General features: G+C 35.9%; 1 protein-coding gene across 1 annotated transcript in view; it reads right to left on the bottom strand.

Annotated features, from left to right (window-relative positions):
- Window positions 1-1077: 1077 nt before the first annotated feature.
- PCDH17 (protocadherin 17) overlaps window positions 1078-16795 on the bottom strand; it is a 94271-nt gene continuing 78553 nt past the window's right edge. The window contains exon 4 of the mRNA XM_047079884.1: window positions 1078-2089. Within this exon, the coding sequence (XP_046935840.1) occupies window positions 1407-2089 (683 nt within the window). The 3' untranslated portion in view covers window positions 1078-1406. The remainder of the gene's footprint in view (window positions 2090-16795) is intronic.

The following is a 16795-nucleotide window of genomic DNA, read 5'->3' as shown; positions in this document are numbered from 1 at the left end:
ATGTAATTCTTGTGACTTAGCGGGACTTTAATAAAAGCTTCTACAAGGACTTGCACGTAACCATGACTGACGGATGTAGTTTTTGACCTTTCAGTTAGCTCCATCAGCTCACTCAAACACATTTTGAACAGATTATGTACTGTAGTACTTGGTAGACTATACATTAAACAAGAGACTTTGCTCTGAGGCACTGCTTCCCACATTCCATGGGGAAAAGGAAGCAGGAAAAAACAAAACTCATAGAGTTCGACAGCTACCGAGGCAACACTTGCCATTTACAATATAAGCCCAAATATTTTTGCAACACAACTATATATTAATTTAATAAAATACACAATATAGCTCTTATACACTCAACAATTTGGCTCATATGCACTGAATCTGCAATAAATCAATAAAAATATGTCATTTGATGTAAACACATTGAATCTTCTTACATTTGCACATTTAAATGGTCATGTGATTTGTGATGTCTAAGACATTTTCACTTTCCTGAGCTATTTTAGTGTCCAGAAACGAATGAAATATATTGATCGTGTTCATTTCCTCCGAATATTATCATTCAATAGTAACTATTCTTCAGGTCAAATTTAAAACATATCCATCATTATTTATATGTTTGTTGGACACTAAAATGCTGAAGAGGCATTTTAAGCTTTTAAAAAATTTCTTCTCCTTTAATGACGTGAATTAGTCTATGTGTGTGCAGGACAAAATGGACTATATCTTTTTACATTTAACTTTTATACGACATGAAGTGTCTTACAAATGACCAAGTTTTTTTTTTTTTTTTTTTTTTTTGACTGAAGATATGGAATGTCCTTTGTGTTTATATGTGTGGCAGGTAACTTTGTACAGAAATGTTTACCACAAATATGTGTTAATGTTTGGGGTAGCTTGGACTACTGCAAGGTCTTTTCGGGACTTTAAGTAGAAGCCTGTGATGACGGCTAGAAATCCACCACAGATCACAAATTATGACCCTGCTTTGTATGGGGTTTATAGGTAAACAGTTAAGTCAGCATAAATCACGGAGGACAGTCTCAGAGTGATCAGAAATACTTCAACTCTCACGCTGCATACCTTCCTAACAGATTGTCAAAAGGTAACTCGCCTCCTCATCCTCCTTTGTCTTCTTTCCTTTTTCTTCTCTCATTTTCTTTTCTCTTTCGGCATCATTAATTCTGTCCTAATATAAGTTTGGTCAAAACAAAACCATTGTTATCTCTGAAAAAGAAACAGCAGTGAAAAGAACATACTTGTGGGCACTTCAGATGTTCACTAAAAGCCTTAAAGCAGCATTGGTCTTTCTTCGTCCCTGTGAAATGGGTTGTCACTAGGAGGGATCATTTTTAAATTAACAGAAGACACAAGAAAATGCCAATGCTTTTTTTTTTTTTTCCCCCTCACTTTCTCACAGCCACAGGGTCATTTCCCCGGCAGTCCTGCAAAAGCTTATCAATCTCTCTCACGACTTCCTCTGCATCCACCGATTCTCTGCCCAGATCCCTGTTGGGGTGGTCAAGCTGTTCAAGAACAGCACCCATCTCGCTGGAATCCCGGCTGGCTCTAGAATGCACATCTGCAAAGACCCTTGCCATCTGATCGGGAGCCATGAATGGAGGGTCTCTCGGTTGCTTACTGGGTGACAGATACTGACTGTCAGTGGGCAAGTACTGGCTGCTTGCTTCGGCCAGGCCTCCTGGTTTCGCTTCGCAACCATCCAGAGAGCCTTTTGTTGAGGTGCAAGGCTCGATGCATGCCTTCGTTGGGCTGCTTGATGCTGAGGGGACCTCTTGGAGGAGAGGGCTCAGGGCACGTTTGGCTTTTAAATAAGGTTTAACATTGGCAATGAGAATAGTGTGCTCTCGCTTGTCTTTTCCAAATGTACAAAAAGTCTTTTTCCCGGTGGGATTCACAGTTTCGTAAGTCTCAGTCTCAACATTAGCTTCAACTGTGGGTACAAAGAGATTTGTGCGGTAATCTGCATTTTCAGCCTGATTGGCTGCAGGGAACTGTGGCATCCAACACCTGTCAGAATGACCAAGCACTCGGCATTCATCTGTGCAATTAACGCACTCTTCTGGTTCTGCAAAACAAAAGAGAAAACAGCAAATCCAATCATTAGGGTTGCTTTTAAATTTCTACTGAGGCTGCGATCAGCTCTCAGTGGGCTTGTTTGACCTCTGGTCTCTTAATTAAAAAGGAAAAGAAAACAATAATTAAAACATTTCAGGATGGTTGCATAAACCTGCTGGTTGAGACAATGGTTTTATTTAAGTCTATTCTCTAGATATTAATGAATTCCCATAGCCTGGGAAGAAGTAAAAAGTGGCCATTGGAGAATCATTCTCAGTGGAATAGAACATCACTGTAAACTAACCTCCTGGAGATATCAGTTAGTCTTTGTTCTGTATAACCCATCCTGGAAACAGTGAACTTCAAAAAGGATTACCAGGATTAATTTTTCAAATCAAATAATGGGGCAAAAACTAGATCACATACTTCCGTAACAAGCCCTAAGCTGCTTTTTTTTCATGTTTTATCCCTATTTTGCTTGTAATTGTTATTTTGGTGACAGTCATGAAATAAAAGGTTTCCTTTAAAAGCCTACCTTTCCTACTGAGAGGAGCAAATGGAATTTTCTATCAGAATATGTTATGAATAAACTTGTCAAAAAGTGCACATTCCTATTTTATTAGATATGGGTATGGATCATGCAATCAGTTTTCTTCACTTCAGCTTTTTTTTTTTTTTTTTTTTTTGGTGTAAGTTAGGTGAAAATGGGTTTAGTCAACAGAGTTCAGATGAATGACAACTCATGATTTCCTGTTTTCCACGATAATGTCTTCTGTGAAAATGTTTGCTTCTCTCTTTTGCCAATAGGCATACAGAGAATCTAAATAAAGCAGTCTTTAATGATCTCTCTTTCAAAGATGCTGAACAGAAAATATGAAAGAAAATTCCTTCATAATGACGATAGCTGCATAATTCCACTGCCCCAATATTTTGAACTATAACTGAACTACCTCTTCCCAGTTGTCACTTTCATCTACAAATGACTGTTTCCCCTTATATTTAATGGTTCTTTTTAAATCAAGGACCTTTTTTTTTTTTCCAGGAGAGGATATTTACACTTCACCTCTGTGTGATGGGACTAGAATTCCCCACACATTTAGCAACCCTTGGGGCAGCCATTTAATTGATGTGAGAGGATCTCTACAAATTCATAGTGTCCTGTGCAAGGGAAAAAAGGCCACATGGAAGATACTTAAAATAGAAAGCACCATATTTAATAGCCCTGATACATTTATACAGTTACTGTTCAAAGTCATATGTAAAATCTGGGTTCATATTTAAAACATATAAATAATTCCTTATCTAAAAAAGAAAACATAAACTACAACTTGATTTATCTCAAAAGGTTTTAGGATAAAAGAATTTCTTATGAGATTAATTTTTTTCTCGAAAGAAGTTAGAATAGTGTCTTGACAGAATGAAAATATTGTGGTTTTTCATAACATGTGTCATTCATATTGGTGAAATGTTAAAAATGTATTCAGGTAGCTTGCCTGTATTTTAATTTTGTCATGTTTTCAAAAATATATTTCCATATGAATGAATGAAATATATTAATTTTATTATGTAATGCAGGCAAGAATAGTGAACTCAAGTACTCATACCTATAGACTCAAATACTATCTGTTTCTTGGAAGATTGTTAGACGGACACAAACAGCAGCAGAAAAATCTAGCATTATACATTTTCTAGGAAGCCTTCCTGTATGGATTTAAAGTCAAACAGAAATTTGAAAACAAATGGATATTAGAAAATTTTCATATCAGGTATCTGTTTTCTCTACCTATTCTGCATGGGAATCATAAAAATCACCTCTACATCTGTGTCTGTCTGTGTTAGAAAGAAAATACGTATGATTTCATTCAACCAATTTTGTCCTCCACAAATATAGTAGAATACTGTCTATTTCATTAGATAATATTTTTGTAGCTTTTAGAGCCATGACTTCTAAAAAATTCATTTACAACCAATGCACTCTTTTCAAAATATGCTAACATAGTTTTATATTCCAATATTGACTGGCCTTCAATATCAGCAATTTGGATGGCCTAGCACTGAATAAATTCAATATGAACTTAAAAAGGGAGTAAAAGAGAATAATGCAGATGTATGAAAGTATAAATCGACCTTGGATTTGAAACCATCAACATGAAATGATTGTTTGCACTTCACAGCTGAAAAATCTGCAGCTTTTTACTTCACTCCTTCATGTCCCAACCTAAGGAGCAAATTCTAAGTATTGATCATGATACATTATAAGCTGTTCACCTTCTGATTAGACTGTAATTTTGATCACAGCGGTTCCCAGACAGTGAAGAAAATCTAATGGACACTTTTGTACAAGCAGCAGAAACCATGAGCAAAAAGTGAACTATAATTGCCAAGGGTCAAATAAGAAAGAATTTATGAGAAAGTGAAATTATTTCTGAAGGAACATAAATAAATAGATGAATAGGTAGGTACAAAGAAAGAGACACAGGTAGTATATAACGAATGACCACATAGACATAGAAAGTAGACAAAATGAAAAACAAAGAAGAAAAAAGGAGAGAAGAAGGAAAGAAAGCTAAGTGGAGGGAGAGAGATGGGAGGGAAGAGGAGCTGTACGGGAGGATTCCTGTCATGTATACCTTCTCCTATGTATTTTTAAGATCCCCTCAGTACACTAAGTATTCTTATTATAAAATAATAGTGTGGGGCATTTTCTCAAGACCTAGAGCTACAAAGGTAAATAATGAAACTTCTGCCTGTACCATAGGGAAAATGGAACCCAGAATAGATATGTCAAATTATATACAACAGAACTGAAAAAGAAGCAAATTATATAGACAGCCACTATTTGCATAGATTAGATATTTGTATCAGAAACCAAACTCAGAGACCCTGGGTAGAAGTAAAAGTAATTGATCCTAGTCCAAGATTCACTTTTTTTCTTTTGGACTCATGTGAGATTACAAAGAAATTATTTACCCTCATTTAATGATTTCCTCAATATAACATGATTACCCTTTCACAAATGCACCCTTGGCCAAGAAAGATATCATAATCCAAATGGTGTGCAGATGAGAAACTGACAGATAAGCATGCTTATATTACAAACAGAAAACTATTCTGAAGTCCAACAGCTGGAACTCTGGGCAATTCTGCCTGCAGGGAAGGTTTACAGTGTCACATTTTTAAAATGTATGATTCCTTGAAGGATCATGTGACAACCTGATAAATTTAAGCACTTGTTTAGTATTAAGAATTATTTTCTACGCTCTTATAGACACATCTGAGTATTACACAAGCTCTCAAAAAGAGGAATCTAAACATAGTCATCTTAATTATTTTAATTTTCCATCTTAATTTATATATTTTTGCAAAAGATATAAAGTCACACAAATGATTATAGTACTTGCAATGCAGCTGCACAACAAGCCACACACACACACACACACACACACACACGTAGAGATCTTTGTGTGTGTGTGTGTGTGTGTGTTAAATTTGACCTTTCTCCAGGATATAGTCCAAACAAAATTTTAAAACGGAAATGTATAGCCAATGTATTCCTGAAAATTTACTAGCAGTTATTGCCATAAGAGAAATACAGATGAAAAAATGAAATGCACAGAAATGTTCCATATTCATCATTTAGGAGATAACATACATACATATAAAACGCACATATATATGTACACATTTTTATATAAAGCATTACATGTATAATGTACATAGGTAGGTATAAATCAATCTCCAATAACATTTTAATCTTTCCCTTGGCCCTACAACTATTGGTGCAAAATCCGTGATTGGATCAACAACTTGACTACCTCTGATTTTAGAACTTTATATAATTCAAATTGATTTAGACATAAAGATGTCTGAAATCTGCATATTCATATTGGCTGACATGTCTGAAAGCTTTCTTTTTAACCTAGACTAAGCAGTTTAATAACTTAATCTTAGCGATAGTAGGCAAGCAACCGTTTGGTGCGAAAATACACCTTCAAAGGAGCTGTCATTGTGGAAGTTACATCCTGCAAGGAAAAAAAAAATATTTAGGTAAAACATCAAACTACCTGCCCTTAAATTATTGGGTTTTAGCTGCCTTCCATAAAGCTTTCCATAACTTCATGTTTACAACGTGATTTAAACATTGTGATGTCACTTTATCAATAGGGGTGCAGAGCCATCTCAAGGATAGGTAAAAGGTACCAAACATTACTATGTATAAGATTATAATTTGAAGCCAAAGCACTATTTAAACCAGTAGGAACTAATAAAGATTAAGGGCGCATTCGCTAAACATGATTATTTTGGGAAGAGTCAGGGGAAACAATCCTTGCGTATCATGACTCGGTGGTGTTCATTACTAAGGGAACGTGTCAAGAAGCCAGCCCCCATAAAATTTCCTACTCCGGAGTACATCTACCCCTTTATTCTAGTCTCTCTCACTCTCAGGCCAGAATTTATCAGAAACCAGAATCAAGCTTACCTTCCCTGTCTTCAAAGCACTATATCACACTACCCAAAGAGAGGTGCTTGGCAACTGATTTGTAACTACTTAGGGAAATATTAGAAAACATAAAAGGATTTCCTCCCCTCAGTTTCCATGTGACTGCTGCCTCCAGAGCCCAGATACTTGTATGAAAACATGCATATAATTTCTAGCATAAGAATTTCAGATATGCTTCAGATTTAATTTTTTTTTTTAGATTTAATTTTTTATAATGAAGAAATAAAGGTGTCACAGAAATCCGAAAACCAAACTCCACAAGTCAGGGAGTCGATGAGGAAGTTCTAAAATGCTGTGGCCATGGGGGAAGGGCATGTGAGAGAGTTTTCTCTGCTTTTTGACTGTCAATAAAAGGGCTTTATTTCTGCTTTGTAAACAGCTTTAAATAGGAATAGCTTTCTTCCCTTAGAGTGGTGGTTTCTAGCAGCATCTTAAAATTAGAGTTGTTTCCAAGTAGACAACTCTATAAATGGAAGTCCATTTTTTATTTGTTCTCGTTTTTCTTTTTTATTTCTAATTTACCTTCTTTCACCAACGTAAGCTTTCATAACACCTAATTAGCTGTCTGGAAAAGCAGAGAGCAGGGACCCATCTCTATTTATGGCTGGCACTGGTGTTTGGGAGATTAACTCTACGGAATCTAGGAAGCCATCACAGATTATCTACCAGGAAACAATGACAAACCAAGACCTTTGACTGGCAGTTTCTGTGTATCAGTTTCCTACTGAAAGGTTTTGCTGTTATGAGAACAGCTTGTTTTCGCTGTCTTTTTCTGTTCTTCAGCACACACACTCAATTTCGCACATGCACACACACTTCCTTATGAGTGCAACAAATTCCAATTTAATCCAAATATATTCTAACGTATCAGATAAAAAGTATCAATGCTAAAATAGAAACCTCATCAGAATACAGTCCAACAAATCTGTGATTAAATTTTCCTTTCAGTGAGTTGACATAATTCACAAGATCCTGTGAACTGACACTTTGCTAACATAAACAATTCTTTCTTTTTTTGGCGGTTGATGATTATTCACTTACTTTCCTTTACCATCCTATAAACCCCTTACACTTGTTATCATGATGGGGTGAATCATTCTGTATAAATGGCACCTTATCTATATCCATTCAAATTATTTCCATTTATGATTTCTATGTCCCATTAACTAGCCGATTAATTAAAAATAAACCTTCTGGGGGCGCCTGGGTGGCGCAGTCGGTTAAGCGTCCGACTTCAGCCAGGTCACGATCTCGCGGTCCGTGAGTTCGAGCCCCGCGTCGGGCTCTGGGCTGATGGCTCAGAGCCTGGAGCCTGTTTCCGATTCTGTGTCTCCCTCTCTCTCTGCCCCTTCCCCGTTCATGCTCTGTCTCTCTCTGTCCCAAAAATAAAAATAAACGTTGAAAAAAAAAAAAATTAAAAAAAAAAATAAACCTTCTGATTTCAGTCTATCTGACTACGAGAGGGGTAAAATTTCACTCTCGATATTATTGCTAGAGACAGTGTTGGAAACTTGTCTCAAAACTTTTTTTTTCTGTGTCAGGTAAGAAAGAAAAAGAATATATTACAATTTTATCACACACTTTTTTTTTCTGCCAGTGTTCACATGACTGCCAGGCTTAATTTTAGCACAATTTTTTAATAAGGTTGGTACATTCTTGTGCAGGGAAGACAAGGAAGGAGTTAGGGAAAATGTGGCATCAGAGAACCAACCACTAAGATCACTGAGTGAGCTTTCATCTACCGCATTGTATTTGCTGTGTTTCTTGTGCACGGGGATCTAATGTTTTACTGATCAAGGAACTAACACACAAATACACCTGTGGGATGTGCTGTTGCTTCTTTTTTTTTGTTTTGTCTTGTTTTTATTTTTTTTAACATCTATGTATGATTTTGAGACAGAGAGAGGCAGCTTCTTTTGTTTTGTTAATGTCAACAGGACCATGAATCGTGTTATGTACGCTGATATGCTCATTTCGTGAGGATGTCTGTTTACACATTGGCAGTGACACCATGAATAAACTGCAGGTTACAAGTCCAGAAACTTGCATTTTGTCCTAACAACTGGCCATCAGGAAGCAGAATTTGGACACACAGTTCACGTAATAAAAACACTGAGAGAGAAACGCATGTATTTTTAGGTTGATCCACTGCCAATCAGGCTTCCAGGTTTTCCTTCAGTTGTGAAATGCCATTCTAGCTGCTTTTGATAGGTGGAAAGCACATTTTGAAGTGGAAGTTATTATAATACTATCAAGTAGTCAAACCATGGCAGCTTTGAAGCAGCAATCCTCCAGCGTGCACCTGCATTGCACAATGCTTCCGAATGTATTGCCACGGCTGCATTCAGACACCAGAAACCACTGGCCTATATCATAGTCAACCGAATCCAATTGCAGCTGGGTATGTGGGGCACTGGGAGCATTTGCACATACTATTCAGTGCACCTGCATGCCTTCAGGGATGGTTTTAAGTGTTTGTGACCCTTTGGACAGAACAACATGTCTACCAGAGTGAATTTTCTGGCATATATATTGACCACATATAGTAATGCTCTAAGATGAAGAAAACTTAAATTAAACGGAAACTTAAAGAATGAGAGCCAAAGGATATAAGGAAATCTGATATGGAAGTGGCAAGAATATCTTATAAGTGAGAATCTAAACCATGCATTGGGAACCTATAGCACAAATATAATTGTGTCCCATAGTGCACTGCCCTGAGATTAACGTTCATATTTTAGCTGTCCCCCGCCCCTCCCCAATCTGTAGTGCAGCCATCATCACCTGGGGCAGCAGCAGATGCTTAAAGTGAAGGCACAGATAAATGGGGCCATCTCTTTCTTTCTTTGCTCCTTTTCTTTTTTATTTTTTTTTCAACGTTTATTTATTTTTGGGACAGAGAGAGACAGAGCATGAACGGGGGAGGGGCAGAGAGAGAGAGGGAGACACAGAATTGGAAACAGGCTCCAGGCTCTGAGCCATCAGCCCAGAGCCTGACGCGGGGCTCGAACTCCCGGACCGCGAGATCGTGACCTGGCTGAAGTCGGACGCTTAACCGACTGCACCACCCAGGCGCCCTGTCTTTGCTCCTTTTCTTAATGTTTATTTATTTTTAAGAGAGAGAGAGAGAGCACAAATGGGGGAGGGACAGAGAGAGAGGGAGACAGAGGATCCCAAGCAGCCTCTGCACTGACAGCAAAGAGCCCAACATGGGGCATGAACTCACGAACTCTGAGGTCATGACCTGAGCCGAAGCCCCAAAAGTTTGCACGCTTAACCCACTGAGCCACTCAGACGCCCCAGGCCATCTCTTTCTTAACTGGTATGTTGATAAGAACTGGCTCTGAAACTTGATACTATACTAATGAAACAAAGTTTGCATTTTGTGTGTGTGTGTGTGTGTGTGTGTGAGTGAGGGACTCTGACAGAGCTACTCAAAGAAAAACAATACAACTCAAATGCACCACGAGAGTAATAACAGCTCAAATTCAGTGACAGCATTAGATATGTACAGTTCGGTGGTTAGTTTGAAGAAGCTATACTCAAGAATTCACAAGGTAAGAACGAATCAAACACAAACTTTGTGCTTAGGCATTGGAGGTTTTCAAGCAAAGTCATCTTGAATAGAATGTTGTAGAACAGTAATGTATCAAGTAAAAGTTTGTCATAAACAAACCTATGTGTATCCACTTCTAAAATTCTCCAGTCTGTAAGAATTTATCTCTTCACTAAGGCATTTCCACTCTGACTGGAAACTAGAAACTAGGTTTAAAATCAGCTAGGGCAAATAACTCCTGATCAATGACATTTTGAACTATGTTACATGAGTGTCAAGCAACAGAAATACAGAGAAAAGTGTTGACTACAATATTGTGAAAGGCTTTGTACTAGTCATAGTGCATGATCTAAAATTCAAAGGATGACGAGTTTCAACAAAAAGTAGAGAGCAGGAAGAGGATGATCCAGGTGAAAGGGTTAGAAAGTGAAACAGTAACCACACAGGACTGTGCATTTCACAAGATAGTAAAAGACCACTTTAGGAGTCAAAGTACATATGTGGCAATACCAAAAAATAAATTATTAATGTACAGAACATTGACTAGGATTTAAAAGAGAATAGAAAGGCTCTGAATAATAATAATAATAAATAATGAAGCAGACAATGAGCCCTCAAATTATAGGTATTTGAATGTCCTATGTCTCAGAAGATTTTTAAAATATGTGCTTGATCAAAAAGGTATTAGACAGCACTTATTAACATACAAAACTGAGATGAGCCACAGGGCAAGCAGCATTCAAATCAGCATTATTTCTGGAAACAGATATATAGAGTTTTGGTCCCCACCAGGATATCTCCAGCAGAGCACAATAGGACATGACATGATTCACTGGCATAGTCATTCAGACCCCATTGTGACCCCATTCTGCTAACATCTCATCCTACTCCTTATAAACTAGAGAAAGTCTTAATGCATGTTGACTCAACTGGTATTTTATATTAATAGGATAAATCCTGTATTTTATAATTCTGCATTAGAAAAATATTTCTTCGTCTTACATCTAGATTATCCGTCTTCACTCTTTCTCTAATTTGCTATTATTATTACCCAACCATAAGATTGCACATGAGCACATCTGAAAGATTAAAGGATTCTTTGAGAACGCCAGAAGAGGAAAGGTTTGGAAGAAAGAAGATCTGTTTGGTGTCTAGGAGAGAGGTAATAAATAATTTTACAAGGTAAGGAGAATGGCCACAAATAAGGTAGATGAGGAATCTCACAAACTTTTCAAAGTTGGTTCCGGATATGAAGAATAAATTTCTACAGGAAATTCCTGAAAATGTCCAAGATAAGCATTCCTGTTTAGGATGAAGATAATGCCACATTTTTCCACTGAATTATATATACCAGCATTGCTTCATAACTCATTATTTTTTAATCCATTTGCCTCAATGAGATCCTTACACACCTTGAGGATCAAGGTACCGATACTGTGTTCCATTCTTTCATTCTTTCATGCTCTATTCCTTGAGCACGCAGAACACATTCAATATTTACACCTGAAAGCTGCCATTGATGTAAAAGAAGAGTAAATTAAAAAGGCATCTAATACTATTGGTAATCTACAATAGAAGAGACTATTCCTTATAATTTACTTATTTCAAAATCATTCAAACTAGAATTTAAATAAAAAATTGAAACAAACAAACAAACAAAAAACCTCCTCATTCATTTATGAGGTTGTGAGGTTAGCTTTCAGAATGATCCCAGGACCTAAACAATGTTATGCAAAATGGCTCTCTTTCACTGTGAATTATACAGGCTTTAAAGTTCCATGAGATCTGGGGCACCTGGCTGGCTCAGTCAGTGGAGAACGTGACTCTTGATCTCAGGGTCATGACTTCAAGCCTCACTTTGTCCCTAGAGCTTACTTAAAAAAAAAATGAAGTAACATCATATCTGTCTGTTAGATACCATGCTTATATAAAAATCTAAAGTTCTCTATTTATTATTGATAACCTATAGAGTTCCATATTATTATTTATTTATTATAATTTAAAATAAGATAAATAAATCTGCCTGGGATATATATGTAAACACAGAGGTCAGAATATTTCCCCTTAGGGTTTTTTTTAGATCAGTGACACCTTTATTGAAATTAAAGTCTAGATTTAAATAATCACCTCTTTATACTTTTAAATTAAAGAAAACAGCAAGTATCCTGAAAACCCACACCTCAGCATCTATAGTTTTTTTTTTCCTTCACTCCTGGGTTTCTCCTTTTGTCCTTTTTTGATTCTACTTCATTGTTGTGTAAAACGTGCCAGTTTCTCTGTTTTAGTTTAAGTTAGCTGCGTCTATATCTTGTACTTTATCTGATAGCTATCATCACATGTGAATTCATTAATAAGTCCCTGTAATTTTAGAGTCTTGAAAGGGTTAATGCAACTTCCAAAAAGAACCTGATTTATATACGGCGATAAACCTAGCTCTGGCATGAAATAGTGAAAGACGTTTGGTTTACAAGGACAAATTTAAAATTATAACAACTTAAACACTACTCCGAATTTCAGGCCCAAGACTATTTAAATATGCTACTATTCTTCATCTTTAAAGAGGATGTTTTCTTATGCTTTTATTGCCTCTGTTAGCTAACCCCATCTCACATAATGACACCATTTTTGATGACATGGATGAATACATCCAAAATTCAAGGCATCCTCCCAGCAAAGTGCTAATCCTGTAAGGAAGGTCAATGAAAACATGCCTGTTAAGCTGAACTCCTTGCAAGAAGCAAGGAAGATAGTCTCATGAGCATTTTTCTCTCAGGCTTGCTATCTGATTTCTATTGGGATATATATCTGTGTACCAGTTCAAATCCCGTTGTTCATCTCATTTCTAGCACTTTGTTTTCAATTGCTAGAGACAAGTACACAGAGCTGGGTGTCATTTTTAACATTCTCAGAAAACAGAGTTAATTCAGATGCAACTAATCCTCTCTAGCTTATTATTTAGTGATCAACACCTGCCAACAGGATTTGGGAGTCCCAAAAGATAAATTTTTTAAGAAAGATTTTTGTGTTTTCATATTTTCAATAACATTCTAGTCTCTGAAAGCTTTTCATAAAATTCATAGGGCTCTACTCCAGAGATAGATCCAAAGTTTCGATTCACTTACCTTAAATTAGTTGGACACGGTTCCAAAAGAGCAGATCAGTTCAGGACTTTTTAAAAACATAATGTTTTTAAAGAAAGACGCAATACAAAATGTATTTATGGACATATATGAATGGGAAATATATGTGAAACTATACTTCTCTATAAATGATTCCTACAAATATTGCTTATATTACAACTTAAAAGTGAACCAAAGGTAAATGTTCTTGATGTGCATGCATACACACACACATATGATAATAAATATGTATTTTTCACCAAAAATGCCTTCTGTGAAATGAAGTTTGTCGGAAAGTACTATTCAGATTGATAGTGTCCCAAAGGTAACTTTAGATTAATACACCGAGGGGCGCCTGGGTGGCTCAGTTGGATTAGCATCTGACTCTTGGTTTCAGCTCAGGTCATGATCTTGCGGTTAGTGAACTCAAGTCCCTCATGCTCCGTGCTGACAGTGCAGAGCCTGCTTGGGATTCTCTCTCTCTCTCTCTCTCTCTCTCTCTCTGTCTGCCCCGCCCCTGCTCATGCACTTTCTCAAAAATAAATAAAATTAAAAAATTAAAAAAAAAAAGAGTAATATAACAATAGTTTGAACCGAAACAATTTGGCCTTGATTTTATTAAAACAACTCCTACTACCAAGCTGCTCATGTTACCACAATTATTGCTACTATATTATAGATAGTTTTAAAATACATAAAGAGTAGGAAAGGAAAGAGAACTAACAATTTAAATAAAGCCTGTTCTTGGAATTACTTCTCTGAAACCATTCTGTTCTTATTACCTTTAGTGTGCTGTAAGTTTATTGGAAGCTGATGTTTTTTTATCCTGTATGATTGGGTCATCCCAAGAATGAAAATTTAAGCAAAATCAATACACTCAATACTATGTTCTAGAGTAAATATACAAAAGTGTTTCTTGTAATGGATTTTACCGGCAATGACAAGCCATTTTTCTGTAACAGCTTTAATATTTTGTAATCATTAAAGCACACTGAAGCAATGGAGAAATTGGGAAAAGAGGTCTGGAAATTCATATATTGTAAGATAGGAGATGTGTCCCTCTATATCACCCTGCTATGTAATCAAACCGAGAGTCAAAAGCTATTGGAGAAGGCTATCCTTGAATCACAGCAAAGATAAAAATGTATTTTTAAAGGATATGAAGGCTTATCCATCCATAATGCAGTATTAACATCAAAAGGTGTCTACAGTGATGTTTTAAATACTTTCTTATCTTGGAGAGTACTTTCTATGATTTAATTGATAATCAGTCATACCTGGAGCAAAGAACAGATGATAAAAGTGAAGTGTAGTCCCCATGAGTAATATTAACGGGGAAATAAATATAAATATATGAAAACTTATTTTATTTTCAGACTTGCAATCTAAATCTAATCTAATTGGAAATTCATATTGATATCACAAGGAGAATTCATTGAATTCATTGAGACAGTCTTTTTTAAATTCAGGCATGCTATATTTGATTTCCCCCCCTAAGAATATGTATGCTCAATTTCAGAAGAAGTGATCCTTTGTGTAGCCAAAGCTATTTTTGAGAAGCTGCCCAACAACTTCCATGGTCATTCCTGAAAAAGGTTATACAGTCGTCCTCCCTTTCCCATACAGATACGGTCCGAGACCCCCAGTGGATGCCACGAATAGCACCAAGTCCTATATACACTATGTTATTTCCTATACATTCATACCTACAATAAAGTTTATTTTTAAAAAGGTTTATTTTATAAATTAGGTACACTAAGAGATTAACAATATCTAATAGTAATATAATGCAATTATAACAATATACTGTAATAAAAATTGTATTGAATGTACCCTTCTTGCAATAATGTGAAGTGATAGAATACCTATATGATTAGATGAAGTGAGGTGAATGATGTAGGCACTATGACATGACATAGGCTACTATTGACCATCTGATGAGATGTCAGAGGAGGGTCATCTGTTTCTGGACCATGACGTTCACTTCAGGTAACTGAAACCATGGAAAATAAAACTGTGGATAAGGGGGACTGCTATAACCTGAACTACTCAGCCTCGTGTTCAAAACCCTCTGTAATCTGCCCCAAATAAATTATTTAGGCAGTTCTGTCATTAAAAAAACAAAAAACAAAAACAATAAACTTAGATTCTAACAAGTAGAATTTGTATACTTTCTGTTCCAGCAAATATTTCCGTAATCTTTAGGAAAATGGTAGCAATCATCTAACTGAACCCTAAAATTCCTTTAGAAGGCTGTAATTATTACCTAGGTCAATTGGAGGATGTGGAACATGCTAGTGGACATATACTTGGGATCACAATGTGTCTGCTCAAAAGAGAGAACAACTTGAATTTGAGAAAGTGTCACTTTAACCTTAAATTTTTAGGTGACTTGATGGTTATGTTCCTTGATCTAAAATTATCTAATATTAAAACCCAAGGTGTAATGCAAAATGGAATGAAATATAACTATTTGATCTGGCAAATTTCTAATAAAATATGTATTTGTGTTTCTTCATTGAATTGATAAAAAACATGCATGATCACAACAGAAAATTACCTAGTTAATTATTATTGTAAATAAGGTCACTGTGGTAAGTATTGCAAAATAGAAAACTTACTAAGTTAGAAGTACTTGGCAAATGAAACTTCTTATCTATTGGGAATGATGCTTTTACGATTAAAAACATATATATCTGCACATAATTCTGCATAAAATTCCAATATAAATGATTCATTGTAAGATTAACCATTTATTTTAAAAGGTCATAGCCTAACATATATAACTCATTGATCTACTTATTATCCATAAACATAAAGGTTGTATCTATACGAACCATATAGTTGAGAGATAACAGTGATTTCAACAAAAAGCTAAAGTTATTATGATTATTTTACAACACACGCATGCATGAAATTATTATATTACATATACTCATTCTAGTACTTTAAAAATCAAAGAAATATATATGTACAAAAATAAGAAAATATTATATTCAATGAGCTCCAGTAACAGAGTTTTAAATTGAAGACTTTTATTGTAGCATATATGTTGATGGAAAATATTCATAAGCTTCACTATCTTAATATTTTAAGTGAAGGCAATATACGTTTCAAAATGACAGCTTCCAATACATCAGGTAACTATCAACAAAGGAATACAACTAAAAAGGCATGCATTCATTTCCTTATATAAGCACCCTTTGTACACATGATGAAAAAATACATTCCCATACCAAATGGAAATGAATGGAAGGAGCCTTGCCTAAGGACAAAAATCCTCTGGAACTATTTAATGGAAATAAAATAAAGACCCAACCCGCCTTACAACAGCTTTTGGGTTTCCTGATGCTCAGTGATAGCTCCCAGAGGGCCCAGTGTTTCAAGTTAATAGACAGTCATGGTGAAGCACAGATGTGCACATGCACACACATGTACATTCACCAGAAGCATGCATGTGCACATGAGCAGAGTGTCAGTGTCAGATTAAGAGAGAGATTTTTAGGGACACATAAAATAATGTGCAGACATTTACATTCT

The sequence above is a fragment of the Lynx rufus genome, unplaced genomic scaffold, assembly GCF_022079265.1.
Source record: "Lynx rufus isolate CCGP_SWC_20201006 ecotype Redwood Valley unplaced genomic scaffold, mLynRuf1.p SCAF_1, whole genome shotgun sequence".
NCBI lineage: Eukaryota > Metazoa > Chordata > Mammalia > Carnivora > Felidae > Lynx > Lynx rufus.
This window is presented reverse-complemented; position numbering and strand designations above follow the sequence as displayed.